Raw genomic sequence first — 25,547 nt, 5'->3', positions numbered from 1 at the left:
ACACCCTGCTCTAGGGCTAGTCCTTTGCATATTAGGCCACACACCCCTGATGGAGCCAATCTTCCAAGAGCTTAAGTAGGCCCTGGAATAACCCCGTAAGCTCTTGGAGGATTGGCTGCATCAGGGGTGTGTGGCCTAATACGCAAAGGAGTTCCCACTACAAAAAAAAAAGGCCCTGATTATGCTTATAGCCCAGCCACTGGATCTGAGGTTTATATTCCAGCATTCTCAGCTCAACCTTACTGCCACTCTTGTCTTTCATTTGCAAGGAACATACTATACCTAAAACCTTCTGGAAACCTGAACAGCAGCCGCTGGGAAGAAGAAGATATTGGATTTATATCCCACCCTCCACACCGAATCTCAGAGCAGCTCACAATATGCTTTACTTTCCTCCCCCACAACAGACACCCCCATGAGGTGGGTGGGACTGAGAGAGCTCTCCCAGAAGCTGTCCTTTCAAGGGCAGCTCTGCGAGAGCTATGGCTAACCCAAGGCCATTCCAGCAGCTGTAAGTGGAGGAATGAGGACTCAAACCCGGTTCTCCCAGATAAGAATCTGCGCACTACACCAAACTGGCTCTCCCTGCACACTACTGTACACCCAAACAACCCTTGGCGGGTTTGATTCATGACATCCATTTCTCTGCTAGTTTTCTGAAATCTCCCTTCCTGAGGCCGACATAGGTCCTGTACCCAAATGGTGGTGGTGGTGGTGTTTCTATACATATTGAAAAAAGGGGTCCCCGTGGGCACCTGGTGAGACCTTTCCTGGTGCCCTCCAAGTGTTTTTTTAGAATGTGGGTGGGGCCAGGTGAGGCTTTTGCCTAGCAAGGTTTCCAATTGGCTTGGTTGCAGATATTTGAGAACATTACTTTGGCAGCAGTTGCCACCACGGCACCAGGATCTTCACTATGTAACTGAAAGGTTGGGGGTCCCCATCGTAGGATAACTCTCGGGGTCGAGAGGCTGCTAGTCCTAAACGATAATGCTTCCTCAGTTTCCCATTCTTCTCTCTAGCTCACTTCATCAGAGACTCTGTTTCTTGTGGAACGGCTGCATGCTTTGAAGCTATCTGACAAGGAAACAGGATGCTGAAACAACATCATCAGATAAACACATGGAGCAGAGCCCCATCAGTGGCTCTCAGCCACAGGGTCTAGATGGAACTCTCGGTCTGGGGCAGTGATGCTCTGTATTCTTGATGCTTGGGGGGGGGCACAGTAGTAGGGCTTCTAGTGTCCTGCCCCCACTAGTGAACCTCCTTATGGTACTTGGTGTTTTGGCCACTGTGCGATACAGAGCGTTGGACTGGATGGGCCATTGGCTTGATCCAACATGGCTTCTCTTATGTTCCCACTCCTCCACTTACAACTGCTGGAATGGCCTTGGGTTAGCCATAGCTATTGCAGATATTGTCCTCGAAAGGGCAGCTGCTGTGAGAGTCCTCTCAGCCCTGCCCACCTCACAGGGTGTCTATTGTGGAGGGAGAAGATAAAGGAGATTGTAAGCTGCTCTGAGTCTCTGATTCAGAGAGAAGGGTTGGGTATAAGTCTGCAGTCTTCTTCTTCTTCTCACTTGGACTGCTGGAAACCAAGACGATGGTGGAGAGGCCATGGCTGAGTGCTAGCGACATCTGCTTGGCACGCAGAAGGTCCCAAGTTCAATCCCTGGCATCTCCAGTTAAAAGGACCAGGCAGCAGGTAATGGGAAAGGACCTCAGCCTCAGACCCCAGAGAGCTGCAGACCAACTGAATAAACAAGACCGATCTTGATTGACCAAGGGTCTGATTCAGTATAAGACAGCTTTCATGTCACACGCAAAGGAATGGGCTAATAATGATTTCACTCCCCCTCACCAAAATGCCAACTTTGACTGCACATTTTTAATAGTAATCTTTAGTATTCTGCTGAGAGGAACAAGTTGCAGTAAATGCTAGACACTCCATACCACGCTGGCACAAGAAAACGCTGGCAAGCATGTGGGAGATGCACAAAAGGAGAAAAGGAAACGGTAAAAAGCAAGCAACCCGTTGCGAAATGAAAAGGGGAAATTCAACAGAGGAAAACCATTTGTAAAATAAATGTTTTCTCTTCCAATGGCTTAACCGGCGGGAGGTTTCTTTCAAAAGCAGTTAAATGTGATCTCTTAAACGCTGCTCATTCTATGAACTCAAAATGTCAACTTTCAGTTAATAGCGTCTGGCGTTCAGAACAGATTTCCCCACTTAACTGCAAAAAAAAATAAAATAATAATAATAATAAAAAAAAAATTACAGCAGCTATCTTTCTGGCTACCTTCCCTGAAAAACCTGAGATAACTCCCAGGCTCCAGACATGGGTCTTAGAGGCTCTTAATCCTCAGACTACAGATAATTTCACCCAAAGGAAGAAAAAGACTGTGAACAGTGGAAAAGGGAGGGAGGGGGAAGAGACACCGAAGCCAATTTTCACTTATCACCCTGATCTTTAAATTACTCTTAATAATCTTCTTTTGCAATAAAACAGGGAGCCTGCCATGCGGGCTCTTGTCTGCGGGGGAGACGGGCTCTGTCGGAGCTGCAGCCTCCAGCCCTGAACCCAGGAGCTTGAACTTCCTTTATCTCCTCCCCCACGGGTGAAGGGAGAGATCCAAGAGCTGAACACATGAACATATAAACACAAGAAGCTGCCTTCTACTGAATCAGACCCTCGGCCCATCAAAGTCAGTATTGTCTACTCAGACTGGCAGCAGCTCTCCAGGGTCTCAGGCTGAGGTTTTTCACGCCTACTTGCCTGGACCCTTTTAATTGGAGATGCCGGGGATTGAACCTGGGACCTTCTGGTTACCAAGCAGATGCTCTACCACTGAGCCACTGTCCCTACCAATAAGCTGGTTATTTCAGCGCCTATTATATCCCGACTTCTGCTGGAATTTGCTAAGAAAAACAACCAGCAACTGTGTACAAACCACACAATAAAAGATGCAAATCATTTAAAGTCTCTCTTTGTTATATAAGGAACTTGTGTGAGGATACTGTTATTGAGCCGGTGCCTAGTGGAGATGTGATCAAGTGGTCTTAGTTGTTGCTGATTGCTGAGGAGGGCCTCTGCTCCACCCTCTTTGCATTTTAAGCTGTGCCTTGCCAAAGGCGAGAGCCTTTGGCCCTAGCCGAAGGGCGAGAGCTAAAGGGCTCTTGACCTGTGGCTCTTCGCCTAGGGGCTCTCTAAGGACCAGGAACCCAGATCCCTGATTTCCTTGTTCTCCCAATAAGGTAAGTTCCCAATAAGGTAAGTTAAGGTAAGGTAAGTTGACCCTCCAGAAGGGGAGCCACTTAAACAAACAGCATTTAAAGAGGACTGTATATTTTAAAATATATATATATATATCATGAAGATAGAATGCCAGCAGGGGGTTGGGGGCTTTCCAGTGTTTTGCACTGAGTGTCACATGTATGACTATCTGCCCAAAGGACAGAAGTCTTGGGTGTGTGCTCGATGCAAGGAGCTCCTGGTCCTCAGGGAACGAGTTCGTACCCTTGAGGCCGAGGTGACTGCCCTGGAGAAGCAGAGACGGTCAGTTAGGCACTTGGGGAAGACTCTCGGGGGCGTATTAGATGAGCCCCGCTCTGAACGTAGCAGCCCCGTTGCTGCCAGGGAGCATGAGGGTCAAGAGGGAACAGGGCATCGTGCTGAGGATAAGGGGAATGCGCCCTCAGAAGGGACCTCTTCTTCGGTTGGTGAGCGGAAATCCTTTCGTGCCAAGGAACCATCCCTGAGCGGGGGTGGGGGTGGGGTGGGGTGGTTGGTAGTTGGTGATTCGATCCTTAGGCAAGTAGACAGCTGGGTGGCGAAACCGCATACTGACCGTATGGTGACTTGCCTGCCTGGTGCGAAGGTAGCGGACCTTACGTGTGTAGTAGATAGGCTGATAGACAATGCTGGGGAGGAGCCTGTGGTCGTGGTGCATGTTGGCACCAACGATGTGGGGAAATGCAGTCGTGAGGTCCTGGAGGAAAAATTTAGGCTGCTAGGCGGGAGACTTAAGGCCAGGACCTCTAACGTAACCTTCTCAGAAGTGCTACCTGTTCCACGTGCAGGACTGGAGAGACAGGCACAAATTAGAAGTCTCAATGTGTGGATGAGACGATGGTGTAAGGAGGAAGGGTTTAAGTTTGTTAGGCACTGGGATGCTTTCTGGAACAAGCGGGAGCTGTACAAAAGAGACGGTCTCCACTTGTCCCCGGATGGAACCAGGCTGCTGGCGCTTAAAATTAAAAAGGTGGCAGAGCAGTTTTTAAACTAAATCTTGGGGGAAAGCCAACAGGAGATGAAATGTCTCTGGTTCGGGAGGACTCGTCTCAAAGAGATGAAGGGTTAGCTGCTATTTTAGCCACCTTCAAGAGGGGTTTAGATAAAAATATGGAGCACAGGTCCATCAGTGGCTATTAGCCACAGTGTGTGTGTATATATAAAATTTTTTGCCACTGTGTGACACAGAGTGTTGGACTGGATGGGCCGTTGGCCTGATCCAACATGGCTTCTCTTATGTTCTTATGACATCAAAAGGAAAAGTATAGCAGGTATGTCTTGTACAGTTGTATAGTATCTGATATTGTGTCGTTTTTTTTAGCACTAGGTGTTACATTTTATACAACAGACTGGTTCTATGAGGAAACATTCTCATTGCGAAACATGATCCAAAAGCAGACAGGCACATAAAGGACAATTGGAGCCTGGATTTCCAAGGAATTTGGATTCCACAGAGAATTGAACAAGTGGAGTGAAGGACTAAGCAATTTCTGGACATTTGATTTTTGAGCCTTGTGAATCCTTTTCCTTAGTCATATTTTTGTATACTGCATTTTTGGTATTATTTCAAACAAACAGAGACAACAAAGAGAGACTTTATATGATTTGCATCTTTTATTGTGAGGTTTGTACACAGTTGCTGCTTGCTTTTCTTCGTTTATATACTGTGTTGCCACTTTCTTTGGTATTACTTGGAATCTGCTAAGAAGGCTAATCACTCAGTTTGGACTTTCCCCTGCCCAATACGCACAGCATTAGGGCCGCTTTAAAGCGACGGCTAATTGTCTCGTGCTTATCTTGAAAAGCAGTCAGGTAAAGATGGTTAGGGAGTTTCCAGTTCTCAGAGAATCGTCTGTCAGACACGTTTGCCCTCACCCGGACACGCCTAGGCCTATCTCCACTCGAGGGTCGCTTTGTGCAATCCCTCCACCCCGTCAGACGGTACGCAACAGTTTCGCTAGATCAAAACCAACGTTCATCCACTGGTCTCATATCTAATTTTCCACTATGTAACCCGGGAGGATTGAGATCATGGTGATACGCCACTTGCCCTCATTGGGAAAGCAAGCAAATGTCTGGCAGACGTCTTTGGTTACATGCACAGTATAAACACTCTTCTCAGTTATCAAAACAGCAGCAAGCCCTTGTTATCTGAATTCACAGTGTGTTCCTGAGGAGGATGCTCTGCCATGTAAATAAGGGCTTTTGCTTCTGTGAGTTGCCCGGCTTTCCAAAGTGCTGCCTGCCGACAGACTCACGGCTGATTCTTGACATCATGTCGTGCAGTCGTGGGCTTGGAGTCTGACGTGATCTCTGCACGTACATGCAAGGAAATGTACTGATACTGGCTCTCCGCTTAACTTTCCAGGCATCAGTCACTGACCATCAAAGCTGCTGCTGGGTGCCTTGTCTTGGAACCGTTACCAAGAAATTTAACGAACGACCAACTCCTAAAAGATCATCATTATTTTAAAAAAGGCATTCGCTTCCAGTAACTGGATTCCTCACCTTGAGACTTTTTCTAAATGGGACCAGCGCAACACATAACAGGCCAGACCTCCAAGACTGTGCATGGGTCAAGGAGGGACAATGCCCCTTCTTCCCTTCCTCAGGTTCTACTTTAACCACACTGAAGGCAGCTGTAGTTAAGGCTAACCACATTCCACGTTCAGCCAGTAGAGGAAGGCAAATTTCATGAGCTCAAGTATACTGACTGCAAGTACACAAGTTCCACGTGCAAAAGTAGAGCACAGAGTCCTGCAAAGTTAGGGCTGCCAACTTCCAGACCTGGAGTCCTCCTGGAATTACAACTGATCTTCAGACAACAGAGGAGTGTTCCCCCGGAGCAAATAGCTGCTTTAGAGGGTAGATTCTATGGCATTGCGGTCCCAACCCCACCATTCCCAGGTGCCACCTCCAAAGCTCCAGAAATTTCCCAACTCAAGAGTTGGCAATCCTATGCAAAGTTCTATCTAGTCCAACTCCAAAGCAATGGAAAGCTGATATATCAGCCCAAATCAATGGAAAATTGATATATCATCAGCCCAAAGCAATAGAAAGCTGATGTATCAGCCCAAAGCAATAGAAAGCTGATGTATCAGCCCAAAGCAATGGAAAGCTGATAAATGGGACCAGCGCAACATAAAACAGGCCAGAGCTCCAAGAGTGTGCATGGGTCAAGGAGGGACAATGCCCCTTCTTCCTTTCATCAGGTTCTACTTTAACCACACTGAAGGCAGCTGTAGATAAGGCTAACCACATTCCACGTTCAGCCAGGTGAAAATGTCACCTCTGTTTGCAGTGGCACGGTTCGGTTGATACTTCCCCCTGCCCTCATTTGGTGGGGAAGAAGACTGCACTTCTCCCCCCTGTGACCATTCGTCACACCTGCCCTGCCACCAAACATCCATGAGTGGATGTTACATTTGATTTACCTATGCGGATAAGCTCCAGCGTGTGTCAGTCCTGAAGGGCAAAATCAACATGGCAGATCGGAACTGTGGAATTCTGGGCCCGTGCAAGTTGCATTCAACTTGTGAACGTGACAACCTTGCATAGAGGCCTTGGGAGGCCGGACAGGCATACCTGGTGTGCAAGCGTACCTGATGGATGTTTCCATAACGCAGCACAGAGAGAGCTCAGGAGATACTTGCATCCAAGTTGGGTCATGGACACAGATATATGTGGAAGGGTATAAACCAGGGGTGGCCGAACTGCGGCTCGGGAGCCAAATGTGGCTCTTTCACACATATTGTGTGGCTCTCAAAGCCCTCACCATCCCATCGGCTGGCTGGGAGAAGGCATTTCTCTCTTTATATCACTTCTCCAAGCCAAGCCAGCCCGCAGCTTGGAGAATACATTTAAAGTTAAGAACATAAGAACATAAGAGAAGCCATGTTGGATCAGGCCAACGGCCCATCAAGTCCAACACTCTGTGTCACGCAGTGGCAAAAAATGTTATATACACACATACACTGTGGCTAATAGCCACTGATGGACCTGTGCTCCATATTATTATCTAAACCCCTCTTGAAGGTGGCTATACTTGTGGCCGCCACCACCTCCTGTGGCAGTGAATTCCACATGTTAATCACCCTTTGGGTGAAGAAGTACTTCCTTTTATCCGTTTTAACCTGTCTGCTCAGCAATTTCATCGAATGCCCACGAGTTCTTGTATTGTGAGAAAGGGAGAAAAGTACTTCTTTCTCTACTTTCTCCATTCCATGCATTATCTTGTAAACCTCTATCATGTCACCCCGCAGTTGACGTTTCTCCAAGCTAAAGAGTCCCAAGCGTTTCAACCTTTCTTCATAGGGAAAGTGCTCCAGCCCTTTAATCATTCTAGTTGCCCTTCTCTGCACCTTCTCTAAAGCTATAATATCCTTTTTGAGGTGCGGCGACCAGAACTGCACACAGTACTCCAAATGAGACCGCACCATCGATTTATACAGGGGCATTATGATACTGGCTGATTTGTTTTCAATTCCCTTCCTAATAATTCCCAGCATGGCATTGGCCTTTTTTATTGCAAACGCACACTGTCTTGACACTTTCAGTGAGTTATCTATCATGACCCCAAGATCTCTCTCTTGATCAGTCTCTGCCAGTTCACACCCCATCAACTTGTATTTGTAGCTGGGATTCTTAGCCCCAATGTGCATTACTTTGCACTTGGCCACATTGAACCGCATCTGCCACGTTGACGCCCACTCACCCAGCCTCAACAGATCCCTTTGGAGTTCCTCACAATCCTCTCTGGTTCTCACCACCCTGAACAATTTAGTGTCATCCGCAAACTTGGCCACTTCACTGCTCACTCCCAACTCTAAATCATTTATGAACAAGTTAAAGAGCATGGGACCCAGTACCGAGCCCCGTGGCACCCCACTGCTTACCGTCCTCCACTGCGAAGACTGCCCATTTATACTCACTCTCTGCTTCCTATTACTCAGCCAGTTTTTGATCCACAAGAGGACCTGTCCTTTTACTCCATGATTCTCAAGCTTTCTAAGGAGGCTTTGATGAGGAACTTTATCAAAAACTTTCTGGAAGTCAAGGTAAACAACATCTATCGGGTCTCCTTTGTCCACATGTTTGTTCACCCCCTCAAAGAAATGCAACAGGTTAGTGAGGCAAGATCTTCCCTTGCAGAACCCATGCTGAGTCTTCCTCAATAACCCGTGTTCATCAATGTGCCTACTCATTCTGTCCTTGATAATGGTTTCTACCAACTTTCCCGGTATTGAAGTCAGACTGACTGGCCTGTTGAAGCTGCTTTCTTTCTACCACTCCTTCCATCCCCCCTCTATTTCCTTCCTTCCTTCCTTCCTTCCTTCCTTCCTTCCTTCCTTCCTTCCTTCCTTCCTTCCTTCCTTCCTTCCTTCCTGTCTTGTGGCTCTCAAACATCTGATGTTCATGTTTTGTGGTTCTCAAACATCTGACATTCATGTCTTCCTGCTCTCAAACAACTGACATTTATTCTATGTGGCTCTTATGTTAAGCAAGTTTGGCCACCCCTGTTATAAACACATGCAATATGTAGAAATTCCTACTTTGTGGAACAATATAAGAAGGAGACGGCAAAAGATGAGATGGCTGGACAGCGTTACTGATGTAACAAACAGGAATTTGAGCCGACTTCAGAGGATGGTGGAAGACAGGAGGGCCTGGCGTGACTTGGTCCATGGGGTCGCAAAGAGTCGGACTCGACTGTGCGACTGAACAACAACAAAAATTCTTGGGGGAGCTTTGCCAGTACTTACTCTGAGCCTGTCTCTGGGAAGGGCGACAGCGCCTTGCTTGATGATTTCCAGAACGCGTTCCACTGACAACTCGGCCCCGGCTTGCTCAATCCGTGAGCTAAAGAAGCTGATCACCTGAAGAGAGACATAAACAGGTACCAGCAAGAGTTAATTAAGCAATGGCAGAACGTCTGTCCAAGGCATGGTGTTTGCAAAGTCACTGGTGCCTCGAAAGCTGCCAAAGTGGACTAAGACAGTAATTTTTTATGCTGGCCCCCCCCCAACCTTTTTGAGCCCAAGGCACATCTGGAATTCTGATATGGCATTATGGGCACAGCCACAATAGGGCGGCCACCAATCTCAAATAGTCATTCGGACTATTTACACAGAGAGTGATTCGAATGTGGAATTCACTGCCAGAGGATATAGTGATGGCCACAGAAACAAACAGCTTTAAAAGGGGTCCTAGATAGATTCATGGAGGATAAGTCTATCACAGAATCACAGAGTTGGAAGGGACTTCCGGGGTCATCTAGTCCAAACCCCTGCACAATGCAGGGAATTCACAAATACCACTCCCTACACACACACCCAGTGACACCTGCTCAACACCCAGAAGACGGTCACCCCCCCCCCCCCCGCCAAGAAAAAAAAAGTTTCAGGATCCCTGGGAAAACTGGCCTGGAGAGAAATTGCTGCCTGACCCCAAAGTGGCAAACAGCATTTCCCTGTGCGTGTAAGAGGGGGCCACGAGAACTAAGCCCTGATGCAGCCCTTCCTGCCCTCCCTCTCATGATCTGCCTAAGTTCACAGGATCCTCATTGCTGTCAGATGGCCATCTAGCCTCTCTTTAAAAACCTCCAAGGAAGGAGAGTCCACCACCTCCAGAGGAAGCCTGTTCCACTGAGGAACCATTCTAACGGTCAGGAAGTTCTTTCTGATGTTGAGCCAGAAACTCCTTTGATTTAATTTCAACCCATTGGTTCTGGTCCTACCTTCTGGGGCCACAGAAAACAATTCCACACCACCCTCTATGACAGCCCTTCAAGGATTTGAAGACAGTGATCGTATCACCTCGTATGAACTGCCAAAGTTCACAGGATCTTCATTGCTGTCGGATGGCCATCTAGCCTCTCTTTAAAAACCTCCAAAGAAGGAGAGCCCACAACCTCCCGAGGAAGCCTGTTTCACCGAGGAACCGTTCTAACCGTTTTCCTAATGTTTAGTTGAAAACTCTTGATTTAATGTCAACCCACTGGTTCTGGTCTGACCTTCTGGGGCTACAGAAAACAATTCCACACCATCCTCTATATGACAGCTCTTTAAGTACTAGAAGATGGTGATCATATCAGCTCTCAGCTGCCTCCTCCCCAGGCTAAACACACACAGCTCTTTCAGCCTTTCCTCACAGGACTTGGTTTCTAGACCCCTCACCATCTTCGTTGACCTCTTCTGGACACATTCCAGTTTGTCTATGTCCTTCTTAAATTGTGGTGCCCAAAACTGAATAGAGTACTTTAGGTGAGGTCTAACTAGAGCAGAGTAAAGCAATACCATCACTTCACATGATATGGACACTATACTTCTGTTGATACAGCCCAAAATCACATTGGCCTTTTTAGCTACCACATCGCACTGTTGACTCATGTTCAGGGTATGGTCCATTAAGATCCTTTTCACACATACTGTTGCCAAGACAAGTCTCCCCCATCCTATAATTCTGCATTTGATTTTTCCTACCTAAATGCAGAACTCAACGTTTATCCCTGTTCAAATTCTTTTTATTGGTTTTAGCCCAGTTTTCCAAGCCTGTCAAGATCATCCTGTATCTTGTCTCTGTTTTCTACTGTATTTGCTACACCTTCTAATTTAGTATCAGCTGCAAACTTAACAAGCATTCCCTCTATCCTTTCATCCAATTCATTGATAAAGATGTTAAACAAAACACGTCCCAGGACATGGCTACTAGCCGTGGTTACTAAGGGGAACATCCATGCTCAGAGGCACTGAGCCTCTGAATCCCAGAGCCAGGAGGCAACAGCAGGGGAAGTGGTTTGCCATTGCCTTCCCCAGTCATCTACAAGCCATGCCCTGTTGTTGGCCCTCCAGAGGAAGGAAATGGTTGTACGGAAGCCTTTGGTGGACAAAAACCCTACCTGGCCCTGTCCACTTCTAAAAACGCTTGACGGGCATCAGAGAAAGTATTGGCAGGCACCACACTGGGAATTCCTAATTTATGCTTAAAAATTACACTCATTATGTAGTGTATGGCGTTCGTAGAACGCCTTCATTCCAGACAGCGCAACCATTTCGTTATGACGTACCATCGATAAAGCGTTAGTCCGCTAAAGCCGCGGAGGCAAAGGTGACAACCCGATGCCTCCGCGAAGAGCGCTGGTCATCCGTCAATCACAGCGAGTGGCGGGAAATATGGCTGGCCAGCATTGGACTGGCCAGCAGGGTGAATAGTTCCGGATCTGTATATATGCGGGACCCGGCCCGCGTGTTCGCTCTCTTACCTCGTGTTTGTACCAGGCAATAAACTATGTTGCCCTACGCGCGTCTCTCAGACTGGTACATAACAGTGGCGACGAAGGTGGGATCTTAGTCCTTCGACAAGGGCTACGAAGGAGACGCCCGGGCAACTCGTCGTCCCATCGCTTCATCGCTGTATCGCTACTTCGCAACGACCGCCGCCATGACCAGTACCAGCGGGAACACCGGTCACATAGAAGCTTTCGACCACACGAAGCCCGAGGGATGGGAATCCTATTCGGAGAGAGTCGATTGCTACCTGAGGGCGAATCGAGTAACCGAGGACGGCATGAAGCGGGACGTGCTCCTGAGCGTCTGCGGGGCCGCCACCTTTGAGATCGCAAAGGGTCTCTCGGCGCCCGCCCGCCTCACGGAGAAAACGTACACGGAGGTCGTCCGCCTCCTCACGGGCCATTTCCTGCCGCAGCCGTCGCGGGTGGCCCGACGGTTCCTCTTCCACAAGAGGGACCAGGCCCAGGGAGAATCCGCTGCAGACTACCTGGCCGCCCTGCGCCAGATCGCTGGAAGCTGCAACTTCCCGAATTTGGAAGAGACCTTGGCCGACCGGTTCGCTTGGGGCCTCCGCGACGAGAGGCTCCAGCAAAAGCTCTTCGCAAAGGAAGAGCTCACGCTTCAGGGCGCCTTCAGCGAGGCCGTGGCCTTCGAGCGCGCCTCCCGGACGTTCTCCAGGGCCAAGTTGGAAGCCGTCCACCACGAGGAGCTGGACCCCCATCACCCGGACGAAGGAGAAGCGCTCCAGATGCACCGCTCGGCAAGACCAGCCTCCCGAGCCCCACAGCGGCCCCGGGCGAACGAAAGATCGAACCAACGCAACAACGAAGGAGCGAACTGCGCCAGTTGCGGCGACCCCCACGACCGGCGGGACTGCAAGTACAGGACCTGGGACTGCAGGAGCTGCGGGAAGACCGGTCACATAGCGCGGGCTTGCCGAGCCAAGCCCCACCGCCCGCGGCCAACCACGAGGCCGCTGAGTTCCACTCCACGGCCTCCACCACGCTACAGGTACTGAACCTGCCCCTGGCCACCCCCAACAAGATTAAGGTGTCGGTCCGCATAGAGGGGGCCCCCTGCCTCATGGAGGTGGACTCGGGCTCCTCCATCTCCATAATTGCGGAGGAGACCCTGAGGCGGTTACACCCCGGCTACAAGAGACAGCTGCGGTCGGCCGACTTTGTACTGCGGGACTTCCAGAAAAACCCGGTCCAGATCGCGGGGTGGGCGAGGGTGCGCGTGGAGCGAGGGTCTTTCAGAGGCCCGCTAGATATCCTGGTAGTCAAGCGACCACTGGCGACCCTGTTGGGCCTCACGTGGTTCGGCCCCTTAGGAATCAGAGTTGAGGTGTCACAAACGACCATGGCCGGGGGGTTCGGGGAGGTGTGCCGAGAATTCCCAGAGGTTTTTGACGGGTCGTTGGGTAGCTACAAGGGCCCGGCCATCTCCCTGCCGCTCGACCCCACGGTCAGACCAACCCGGCTTAAGGCAAGGAGAGTCCCCTTCGCCCTAAAACCTAAAATCGAGGCTGAGCTGGACTGCCTAGTAACACAAGGGGTCCTAGAGCCGGTCGATTACGCCATGTGGGAAACCCCCATAGTGACTCCGGTCAAACCGAATGGGGACGTGAGGATTTGTGCCGACTACAAGTGCACAATCAACAAGGCGCTCCAGGATAACCCCTACCCAGTGCCGGTTGTCAGCCACGTCCTGGCCGCCCTTGCGGGGTCCAAAATTTTCGGGAAGCTGGACTTGGCACAAGCCTACCAGCAGCTTCCGGTGGACGCCAAAACGGCCGAGGCACAGACGATTGTGACCCATAGGGGGGCGTTCAAGGTGAACCGGCTACAGTTTGGGGTCAGCGTAGCTCCGGGGATCTTCCAGAGTATAATGGACGCTCTCCTCAAAGGGATCCCAGGAGTCCAGCCCTTTTTCGACGACGTTTTAATCGCCGCCCCGAACCCTGAGGAGTTCAGCAACCGTCTCAGGGAGGTGCTCCGTCGTTTCCAAACCGCTGGACTCAAGGTGAAGAGGGAGAAGTGTTTGCTGGGGGTACCGCAGGTGGAGTTCCTAGGATTCGCCGTGGACGCAGAGGGAATCCACCCGACCAAGGAGAAAACCAGGGCCATCGTATAAGCCCCAGCCCCCACGAGTAAAGCGGAGCTACAGAGCTTCCTGGGGGTGCTCAACTTTTATCACACGTTCATACCCCACAAAGCGGCCATCGCGGAACCCCTACACCGGTTACTGGACAAAAAAGCTCCTTGGGTGTGGGGGAAGAAGCAAGCCGCTGCGTTCCAGGCAGTGAAGGACGTCCTGGTCTCTAACGCGGTGCTTCACCACTTCGATGAGCGCCTTCCAGTCATTCTGGCATGCGATGCATCGCCGTACGGGGTGGGCGCTGTTCTGGGGCACCAACTATCGGACGGCCGGGAGGTACCGGTCGCCTACTATTCCCGCACCTTAACGTCAGCGGAGCGTAATTACGCTCAAATAGATAAGGAAGCCCTGGCGATCGTAGCGGGGGTTCACAAATTTAACGATTATTTGTATGGTCGCAAGTTCACGATAGCGACCGACCACAAGCCTCTCTTGGGTCTGCTAGCCCCCGACCGGCAAACCCCCCAAATCCTGTCTCAGAGGGTGCTGAGATGGAACCAATTCTTAAATTCATACACCTACACACTGGTACACAGGGCGGGCAAGGCAATGGGCCACGCCGATGCCCTCAGTCGTTTACCACTGCCGGACACGGGGCCCGACCCAGCACCAGCCCACCAGGTGATGTCAATTGAGGCACTCCCTGACCAGCCCATACACGCTGCCGAAGTGGCAAAGGCCACAGGGAAAGACAAAACCCTAGCGAGGGTGCTCGACTGGGTGGTGAGGGGGTGGCCAGAGAGGGACCTGGGGGGAGAATTCAAACCGTACAAAATGAGGCGGGAGGAACTCGCGGCCCACAAGGGGTGCCTGCTATGGGGGAGCCGGGTGGTGGTTCCCCCTCCCCTTCAGAAAAGGGTCCTTGCATCACTACATGAAACGCACCCGGGCATGGTGAGGATGAAGGCCCTAGCCAGGAGCTATGTGTGGTGGCCGGGAATGGACGGAGAAATAGAGGACTGGGTCCGGAGATGCAGTGCGTGCCAGGAATCGCGGCCGGACCCGCCCAGCGCCCCGGCCACAAGGTGGGAAACCACTAGGAAACCCTGGTCCAGGCTCCACATAGACTTCGCGGGGCCGTTCCAGGGGCAGATATTCCTTATAATCGTGGATGCATACACAAAATGGTTAGAGGTCCTCCCTGTAGCATCCACCTCCTCGGCAGCCGCCATCCGAGCCCTGCGCCGGGTCCTATGCACCCATGGCATCCCAGACACCCTGGTCTCGGACAACGGGGCCGCATTCACCTCGGGAGAGTTCCAGGCTTTCCTTCAGAGGTACCTCATAAGGCACATCAGGTCGGCCCCCTTTCACCCCGCCACCAACGGCCAGGCCGAGCGGATGGTCCGCACTACCAAAGAGGCCCTGGGCAGGATCGTGCAGGGCGACTGGGATCACAGGCTGGCCGCATTCCTTTTTGACAACAGGGTCATCCCAAACCCAGCCACAGGGGTCAGTCCAGCTGAGCTCCTCATGGGGCGCAAGCTCACCACAAGGCTGGACAGGCTGCACCCCGACCGGGCCGCTGACACACGAGGGTCCCCCGAGGTCCGCGAGGCAGCCAGGGGGTTCTTTGCCGGGGATCCAGTGTTCGCCCGCAACTACGCCGCGGGACCCGAATGGGTGGCTGGGCGGGTGCTACGGGTCGTGGGCTCCCGTCACTATGAAGTATCCACTGAGGGGGGCCAGATCCTACGCCGGCACATCGACCAGATGCGCCGCAGGACCCTACCCGAAGCACCCACAGAAACAAGAGGGGCAGCCCAACCCGAGGAGCCTACCACAACCCCGCCGCCATCCATGTCGCTGCCGCCTCCTACAGAAGCCAACCAAGCCCCCGAACTCGCCCCGCAACCCTCGGATGCCCAGGCTCCCGAGGAAACGCCGGGGCCCGAAGTCATCACGACTCCGCAAGCCACCCCACGACGTTCGACTCGAGAGCGCCGGCCTCCCACCTACCTACAGGACTATGTTACTAACTGAGGGGGGAGGGGTGTAGTGTATGGCGTTCGTAGAACGCCTTCATTCCAGACAGCGCAACCATTTCGTTATGATGTACCATCGATAAAGCATTAGTCCGCTAAAGCCGCGGAGGCAAAGGTGACAACCCGATGCCTCCGCGAAGAGCGCTGGTCATCCGCCAATCACAGCGAGTGGCGGGAAATATGGCTGGCCAGCATTGGACTGGCCAGCAGGGTGAATAGTTCCGGATCTGTATATATGCGGGACCCGGCCCGCGTGTTCGCTCTCTTACCTCGTGTTTGTACCAGGCAATAAACTATGTTGCCCTACGCGCGTCTCTCAGACTGGTACATAACACATTAAATGCCATGTCTAATGCTACATTAAGGCCAAAACGGACCACAACCCAATTAATGAAACCAAACTGCAACAGAAATTATTCCTTATATTCTCAATGAAATTCTCATTTCCAACTCTGGGGTGACGTCGCATCACGATGTTTTCACAGCAGACTTTTCCCACAGAGTGGTTTGCCATTGCCTTCCCCAGTCATCTACACTCCCCTCTGCCAGCAAGCTGGGTACTCATTTTACCAGCCTCGGAAGGATGGAAGGCTGATTCAACCTTGAGCCGGCTACCTAAACCCAGCTTTCACCAGGATCGAACTCAGGTCGTGAGCAGAGCTTAGGACTGCAGTACTGAAGTTTCACCACTCTGCGCCACGGGGCTGCTTCAATATCCTCAATGAACACATTAACAAAATATGTAAAATTCAATAAGGCTATCTGATCGCAAAAAGTCTCCATGCGATTATTTAATAAGTCCAGTCCTTCATAAAAGTTCCAACGTTGAAATGCCGTCCTCTGTAGAAATCCAGTTAATGCTAGGTCTGTCCGTATAAGTATCAGTATTCTGAAAGTCAACTCCTCCAGAGGCTACCAATGGATAGAGAGTATTTTATGCAACGCTCTCCTAATACAGTTTCTTCACGGTTCAAATAAGACATTTGAGAGAGCCTGGAAAACAAGCTGTCCCTCTCTCCCCTTCCTCCTCAAGGGTGGAGACTCAGCCAATGGAGAAAACAGAGGCTTTGCTTCATACCTCCTGCGCGATTGAGCAAGCCTGGCAAAGCAAGCTGTGATGCAGAAGGAAGCTAGAGAGAAAGAGAAGGAAGCAGATGACAGCTACTTGCCTGCGGGCCTGATAGGACCTTTAATATAGTGGGGTCTAAGGATCGATGAGGCGAGGTGGTAGTGAAACATCAGCTCCTTATTGATTTCAGCATAGTAAAGGGTAAGCCTGCTTTGGCGGGGAGGGTGGGATATAAAACAAATCAAATCAAATAAGCATAAGACTGGGGACTGGGCCAAAAGGGCCAACTTTATATACACGCGTCAGGTTTCCCGCGCAAGCACTCTATTGGTCCATTCAAACCAGCAGGAGGCCATGATTGGAGCAGGGCAGCAGGGATTAGGATCCTGCTGCCCATTGTTCCCAAGTCCCCAAGCTCTGGTCGTCTGGCTCCAATGAGCCAGGCAGGAACACGCCATTCAGTTCTCGCTTGAGTCCACATACCTAACAGGATCCCTCTGGGGGCCTGATCCGGCCCTCAGGTTGCATGTTTGACACCCCTGATCTATAGCCTGGTTCTCTCATTGGACGCAATGTGGTTTTGCTCCGTAGCTTACAGATTACAGCGAGGCAGTACAACCAAATGAGATGGCAACATTCCATAAACTATGAGAACATAGGATTTGGGTAATAGAACCAACCAGAAATCCAAGACAGCAGAACTGAAGCGGAACTGGCGTATTAATGTGGCACGTTAAATGATACAAAAACCACGCAGCAGGACCCTCGTTTTAATAAGCTATACATAGCGGTATGGACAACAGTCCTTAATAATTTATCTAAGTAACTTTTGTGAATCGTTTTGTGCAATGCGACCCCATATGCCTGTGTAGAAAAGCCCTCTTGAATAATTCAGTTTTGCACAGTTTGCAGAAAGCTGGGAGAGGGGGAGCCTTCTGATGTCTTCAGGCAGGCCGTTCTATGAGGCGGGGGCCACTAAGGAGAGGGCACAAAGCGTGCGGGCAGCTGTTGGTTTCCCTTGTTAGCAGGTTGGCACCTCAAGAGAGCCAGTTTGGTGCAGTGGTTAAGTGCGCGGACTCTTGCCTGGTAGAACCGGCTCGATTCCCCACTCCTCCACTTGCACCTGCTGGGATGGCCTTGGGTCAGCCATAGCTCTCGTAGGAGTTGTCCTTGAAAGGGCAGCTTCTGGGAGAGCCCTCTCAGCCCCTCTCACCTCACGTGGTGTCTGCTGTGGAAGGGAGGGGAAGGTAAAGAAGATTGTGACCGCTCTGAGACTTTGAGATTCAGAGTACAGGGCAGGATATAAATCCAGTATCTTCTTCAATATCTTCTTCTAAGAAGGTCCGATAAACAAAGCCGTCGTGGCGGAGCAGAGGCAGGGAGGCGGTCTCACAGCTATGATGGCAAGCAGATCAAATCAGTCAGTCCTAAAGGAAATCAACCCTGACTGTTCCCTGGAAGGTCAGATACTGAAGAAGATGATATTGGATTTATATCCCGCCCTCCACTCCAGATCTCAGAGTGGCTCACAATCTCCTTTATCTTCCTCCCCCACAACAGACACCCTGTGAAATGGGTGGGGCTGAGAGAGCTCTCCCAGGAGCTGCCCTTTCAAGGACAACCTCTGCCAGAGCTATGGCTGACCCAAGGCCATTCCAGCAGGTGCAAGTGGAGGAGTGGGGAAGCAAACCCGGTTCTCCCAGATAAGAGTCCGCACACTTAACCGCTACACCAAAATGGCTCTCTGAAATTGGAGCTCAAATACTTCAGCCACCAAATGAGAAGGGAGCACTCACTGGAGAAGACCCTGATGCTGGGAAAGACAAGGTAAATGAAGAAGGGCACAGCGAAGGATGAGACAGTTAGACCATCTTATTGATGCAACGAACATGAATTTGAGCGGACTTAGGAGGATGGTGGATGATAGAAGGGCCTGGCGTGAGGTGGTCCACGGGGTCATGAAGGGTCGGCCTCGACCGTGCAACTGAACAACAACAACAAAACCTTAGATGGAGCCTTGTAACAGATGGGCAGCTAATGGAGCGTGCTCCGTCTAGATCCTGATAATAAAGACTGGAGTCCCCAAATTGATTTTGAGAGGCGACCAATGTACATTATAGCACATTACAGTAGTCTAGTCTAAGTGTCACCGTGGGGTGGATCCAGGTGAGGTGGGGCCATGGCTCAGGGGCAAGGAAATGGCAGGGAAATCCGCTACACGGGAAGATGGTTGCTTCTGTGCTTTATCTGCAACTGCACCAGCAGCAGGGAGCCCATCCAGACCCCTCTCTGCAGCAGCGGCCTTTCCTGGGTGCTTCTCGGCCTCCGATACAGATATATGCTGCGCCATTTGTGTAAACCAGGGGTGGCCAGGCTGTGGCTAGGGAGCCACATGTGGCTCTTTCATACATGTAGTGTGGCTCTTGAAGACCCCACTGCCTCATCGACCAAATGTGTGAGCTAGCTCACGCCAACTCAGCTTAGAGGGAACACTGCCCTCCACGTGTTTTTTTGGAGTTCACGGGACTCGTGGTGGGTGGCGGGGGGAGAGGGGGATTGTTAAAATGGCTTACATCCATTTCTGCATAACAATACCCGCCAGCTATGAGACTGAAATAGATGCAAGCCATTTCAGTGATCCATTTGCTCCTCTCTACTTCCAAGGGAATCGCTGAAACGACTTGCGTGCTCTTTAAATCTCTTTAAATCACTTCTCCAAGCCAAGTCAGTGGGCAGCTTGGAGAATACACTTAAAGTTAAAGTTGCTTTCTTTCCACCTCTCCCTCCCTCATTTTCCTCCCCCTCCCTCCCTTCCTGCTCTCAAACATGTCTGCTCATGTCTTGTGGTTCTCAAACATCTGACATTTGTTCTATGTGGCTCTTACGTTAAGCAGGTTTGGCCACCCTTGGTGTAAACTGTGCTGGATCATGGTCTTCACTACTCATTTAAATAGGAAGAAACAGGGCTTTTTTTTGCTGAAAAAGCCCAGCAGGAGCTTATTTGCATATTAGGCCACACCCCCTGACATCACCATTGTTTCACACAGGGCTTTTTTTGTAGAAAAAGCCTAGCAGGATCTCATTTAAATATTAGACCACACCCCCTGGTGTCACCATTGTTTTACACAGGGCTTTTTTTGGTAGAAAAAGCCCAGCAGGAACTCATCTGCATATTAGACGACACACCCCTGACGCCAAAGCCAGCTGGAACTATGTTCCTGTGCATTCCTGCTAAAAAAAAAATAGCAAAAAGCGCCCCGGGAAGAAAGTTCCCTAAGAAGGCCTTAAATCACTGCTGTAATGATTCTGCCGCCCTCCTCAGAATCTGCTGGATGATTTACCTCTCAAAGCGCATGTGATAATATTTGGAAATACATTATTTACTTTTAAGTGCGTTTTATTTATGTTATTTACAGTCTGGCTCTCTCATGGGGACTCAAGGTGGATTACACAGACTGAGTCAATAGGATCGATGAGACATTCAATGAACGCTGCAATAGGATCAGGGATGTGGAACCAGACAGAAGTCTGAAAAACAGGACTGAAGCAAAGCATAAACGTTCACGTGGCGCACTGAATAATGCAAAATGACACAATAGGATCCAACCCACAGCAAACTCTACAGAGTAGTACAGACCACTGTCTGCAATAATTTATCGAAGCAATAATTTATCCGCAATAATTTCATAGAATCATAGAGTTGGAAGGGACCTCCAGAGTCATCTAGTCCAACCCCCTGCACAACGCAGGAAACTCACAAATACTTCTCCCTAAATTCACAGGATCTTCATTGCTGTCAGATGGCAATCTGGCCTCTGTTTAAAAAACTCCAAGGAAGGAGAGCCCACCACCTCCCGAGGGAGTCTGTTCCACTGAGGAACCGCTCTAACGGTCAGGAAATTCTTCCTAATGTTGAGCCGGAAACTCTTTTGATTTAATTTCAACCCATTAGTTCTGGTCCTACCTTCTGGGGCCACAGAAAACAATTCCACACCATCCTCTATATGACAGCCCTTCAAGTACCTGAAGATGGTGATCATATCACCTCTCAGCTGCCTTCTCTCCAGGCTAAACATCCCCAGCTCCTTCAACCTTTCCTCATAGGACTTGTTCTCCAGACCCCTCACCATCTTTGTCGCCCTCCTCTGGACCCGTTCCAGCTTGTCTATATCCTTCTTAAAATGTGGTGCTCAAAACTGAACACAATACTTCAGGTGAGGTCCTACCAGAGCAGAGTAACTTGGTAACTTGTAACAAGTAACTTGGAGAGGCCTTTTGTACAGTGCTACACACATGAACGCATGAAACTGACTTATACTTGTTGGCACTCTCTGTCTGGGGCAAGTGACGTTCTGTACTCTTGGTGCTTGGGAGGGGCAACAGTGGGAGGGCTTCTAGTGTCCTGGCCGCACTGGTGGACCTCTTGATGGCACCTGGGTTTTTTGGCCACTGTGTGACACAGAGCGTTGGACTGGATGGGCCACTGGGCTGAATCAGACCATTGGTCCATCCAAGTCAGTGTTGTCTACTCAGAATGGCAATGGGTCTCCAAGGTCTCATGCTGAGGTCTTTCACATCACCTTCTGCCGGATCTTTTAACTGGAGATACTAAGGAATGAACCTGAAGCCTTCTGCATGCCAAGTCGGTGCTCTATCGCTGAGCCACAGCCCCTACTAGGGACAGGCACAAACCTCATTACCCTAAATTCGTAATGAAAATTGCTGGATTGCGGGTTGAGATCTGAGGTTGGTACCCATCCCTATCAACGACCCTCCACCAATGTTCCCTCTAAGCTGCAGAGTCTTGTGAGCAAAAATTCTTCTTTGTGAGCTACTGGTATTAAAGCTGTGAGCTACTGCATAAATTATTGTGCTCTGTGGCCGTTTTTCCTGAGCTAAGACAAAAATGTGTGAGCTGGTGTCTAAAAATGTGTGACCTAGCTCACGCCAACTCAGCTTAGAGGGAACACTGCCCTCCACGTGTTTTTTTGGAGTTCATGGGACTCGTGGTGGGTAGCGGGGGGGAGACAGGGACTGCATAACACTGCCCGCCAGCTGTTAGACTGAAATAGATGCAAGCCATTTCAGCGATCCATTTGCTCCTCTCCACTTCCAAGGGAATCGCTGAAACGACTTGCGTGCTCTGTTGGGCAGCCTGGTTTGAACCAGGCTGCCCAGCAGAGATCCAGCTGAGGGTGCAGCAGTGAGCCTGGCACAAGGGCTGTTCCCATTTAAATGGCTTTTGCAAGGCGTGCTGCGCATGAGTAACGTCCAACCAGCAAGTTCGCCTGGAAGTGAGCGAACTCACCGCTTGGACTTCACTTACATGTGGCGTGCAATATTTCAAGGCAACTTACATGTTGCCTTGAAATAGCTTTTGCAAGGCGCGCCATGTGCGAGTGAAGTCCAAGTACCTGGAAATAAGTGGACTCGCGGCTTGGCCTTCACTCGCACAGCGTGCACCTTGCAAAAGCCATTTAAAGGGAACATCTGTGAGCATCGACCGGGTATCAATGAAGCAGACTCTTGCTTATGAAATAAGGTAGAGTTTAGTAATTTTGATACAGGAGTCAATCTAACATAAGCTTAATAATCATGCAACTGGGATATGCTAAGCATGCAACACTGGAAGACAATAAAGCAATTTATGGCAACAATGCAAAAAAAATAAAACATCTCACAGCAGGACACATCCCGACAACATCCCTTTAAATGGCTTTTGCAAGGCGTGCCGTGCACAAGTCCAAGCAGCAAATTCACCCAGTCACGAGCCTCCTGAGGTTCGTGGTTTGCGCTGCCCCACAAACCACAAACTAAAATGAACCTCTATTTTCCTGGTTTATGCCCATCCCTAGCCATTACCCTATTGCCTGCATAGGATAATTGGAAAAAAAAAATCAGTTTTGCATATTTTGTGGAAAGCCAGAAGAGCAGCAGCCTTCCTAACCAGCACTGGAAACAGTTCCACAGTTCCAAAATTCAATTCTCAGAAACATACATATAAGAACATAAGAGAAGCCATGTTGGATCAGGCCAGTGGCCCATCCAGTCCAACACTCTGTGTCACACAGTGGCCAATACACACACAGAGCCGCCACCACCTCCTGTGGCGGTGACATATAGTCTTGGTGACTTATCAATGAAGAAGACTGCAGTTTTATACCCTGCCCTTCTTTCTGAATCAGAGTCTCAGAGCGGCTTACAATCTCCAAGGACTTCTCCCCCGACAACAGACACCCTGTGAGGCGGGTGGGGCTGAGAGGGCTCTCACAACAGCTGCCCTTTCAGATCGCCTCGCCTGATGAAGTGTGCTTGGAGAGCACACGAAAGCTTATGTTCTGAATAAAACTTGGTTGGTTTTAAAGGTGCTCCTTGACTCCTGCTTTGTTCAACTGCTTCAGACCAACACAGCTGCCCGCTTGGATCTACCCACTGCATGAAGGTGCCACAGATTCCTTTGTACTCCCAGGGCTAGACACCCAACTGGAGCCGTTAAGCCTAATTAGGTCCTTACAACTCTTGCAGCTATTAGTAAAACAAAAGACAGCTGATGATTTGATTACTCTGGGATTCAAAAAAGACCCAGGGTTCGTGCAAGCAAGTACAGGCATTACCTCCCGTTTTTTTTTAGAGCAGGGAGATTTGTGAGGCTTGCAAATAAAGCTTTTCAGGATATGCTTAAAGCGCAGAGCAAAGAAGTTCAAGGGGTGGAGAGGGGGGGAAAAAAAAACCCTCAGCAAAGGAATAACTATAGGCTGCTGATTCCAATCACTCCCTACAAATAAATCCTAAACACATGTTAGGCCGGGCCATTTGTGTGTACCTATTTAAGATAAGGTAGCAGAGATATTTGAGCAGACTTTGGAGGATGGTGGAAGACAGGAGGGGCTGGCATGATTTTGACCATGGGGTCACAAAGAGTCGGACTCGACTGTGCGACTGAACAACGAAGCAGAGATATAAACTTTATAAAGGACACAGACAAACACAATTTTTTTTTAAAAAAAGCATGTTTAAAACATTACCACTTGATGGTTTTAAAGGTGCTTTCTTTGTATCTCTCCCTTTGGATCAGGGGAACTGGGCAAAGGAAGCTCTGGCTCTTTTCTTCCTTCCCTAGGTGACTAGGAGGGGGAGGAGCCTCAGCCAACAGAAGGAAGAGAGGCATGGGTCAGTAGTTCTGCTGTGCAAATTGAGAGAGCCTGGACAAACAAGCTCTGCCTTCCCCCCTTTCTCCCCAAAGGAGGAGCCTCAGAAAATGGAAAAAAATAGAGGTTTTGCTCTGTAGCTCTTCTGCAATTGAGCAAGCCTTGCAAAGCAAGCTTTTATAAAGATGGAAGCAAGAGAGAGGGAGAAGGAAGCAGATGACAGCCAGTTGCTCAGGGGCCTGATAGGAGCCCTCTGGGGGCCTGATTTGGGCCCGAGCCGCATGTTTGACACCCCTGTTTTATGGCAACACGCACAGTTCATTAGGGACAACGCTGAGGCTCGACGTGAACTGAGCATGCACCCTAGAAAATGCACCAAGGTTGTGTTGAAACTCGCAGGGGAGTTCCATGGAAGATGTGCACAGGGGTTCCCCAACCAGACAGGTTAAAGTAGAAAGGCTTCCCTGAAGGCAGAAAAGCTTACAAGTTAAATTATCGAAGATGAAAATGAATGTATTAATTTTATTGTTCCTACAGAACAGGTTTTAGATTCGGGAGGGGGGCGGCTAGGGGGGAAAGAAGAAACATAATTCTGGGCAAAGGAAGCTCTGGTTCTTTCCTTCCTTCCCCAGGGGACCAGGAGAGGGAAGAGCCTCAGCCAACAGAAGGAAGAGAGGCTTGGGTCAGTAGCTCTGCTGTGCAATTGAGAAAGCCTGTCAAAGCAAGCTCTGCCTCCCCTCCTTCCTCCTCAAGGGAGGAGCCTCAGCCAACTGAGAAAATGGTGGTTTTGCTCTGAAGCTTCTGTGTAATTGAGCAAGCCTTGCAAAGCAAGCTGTATGCAGAAGGAAGAAAGAGAAAGGGAGAAGGAAGCAGATAACAGTTGCCTGGGGGCCTGATTTGGTCCCTGGGCCACATGTTTGACACCCCTGCTCTACAGCATCCCTGTAAAGTAGGCCCTAGAAATATCTTTCATGTTGAGAGAGAGAGAGAGAGAGAGTGCAAGTTCATCCAAAGATCACCTAGTGAATTCATGGCAGGTTTAGGGGAGACATTTTGGACCACAGAATTGGGAAGTGTCCATGCCTCAGTAGAAGAATGTGCAGAAGGTCCCACGATCAGACCCCAGGATCTCCAATTAAAAGGACCAGGCAGCAGGTGATATGAAAGACCTCTACCTGGGACCCTGGAGACCAGCTGCCAATCTGAGTAGACAATACTGACTTTGATGGACAAACCATCTGGTTCAGTATCAAGCAGCAGATATCACGCCCCCCCCCACAGAAGATTTAATCCAGCGTGGTTCGTTAAATCCTCCACAATTAGATAAAAATGATTTCCCTTCTTCACAACTTCACTGTGCCTACTAGGGCTGCCAATCCCCAGGTGGGGGCAGGGGATCCCCCCGGTTTGGAGGCCCTCCCCCTTCTTCAGGGTCATCAGAAGGTGGGGGGGAGGGAAATGTCTGCTGGGCACTCTATTATTCCCTATGGAGACCGATTCCCATAGGGAATAGTGGAGAATTGATCTGCAGGTATTTGAAGTTCCGGAGGGGCTATTCCTTGAGGTAGAGGCACCAAACTTTCAGCATAGCATCTGATGCCTCTCCT

At 50.0% G+C, this 25,547-nt stretch overlaps 2 protein-coding genes across 2 annotated transcripts in view; both read right to left on the bottom strand.

Annotated features, from left to right (window-relative positions):
* Positions 1 to 25,547, bottom strand: part of RPL17 (ribosomal protein L17) — a 456,550-nt gene that overhangs the window by 31,174 nt on the left and 399,829 nt on the right. The gene's annotated exons all lie outside the window — the stretch shown is intronic.
* Positions 1 to 25,547, bottom strand: part of DYM (dymeclin) — a 421,761-nt gene that overhangs the window by 46,248 nt on the left and 349,966 nt on the right. The window contains exon 17 of the mRNA XM_060236187.1: positions 9,053 to 9,166. Within this exon, the coding sequence (XP_060092170.1) occupies positions 9,053 to 9,166 (114 nt within the window). The remainder of the gene's footprint in view (positions 1 to 9,052; positions 9,167 to 25,547) is intronic.

This window comes from Heteronotia binoei, chromosome 4 (genome assembly GCF_032191835.1).
Source record: "Heteronotia binoei isolate CCM8104 ecotype False Entrance Well chromosome 4, APGP_CSIRO_Hbin_v1, whole genome shotgun sequence".
NCBI classification, from domain to species: domain Eukaryota; kingdom Metazoa; phylum Chordata; class Lepidosauria; order Squamata; family Gekkonidae; genus Heteronotia; species Heteronotia binoei.
The sequence above is the reverse complement of the archived record's forward strand: the minus strand, read 5'-3'. Positions and strand labels throughout refer to the sequence as shown.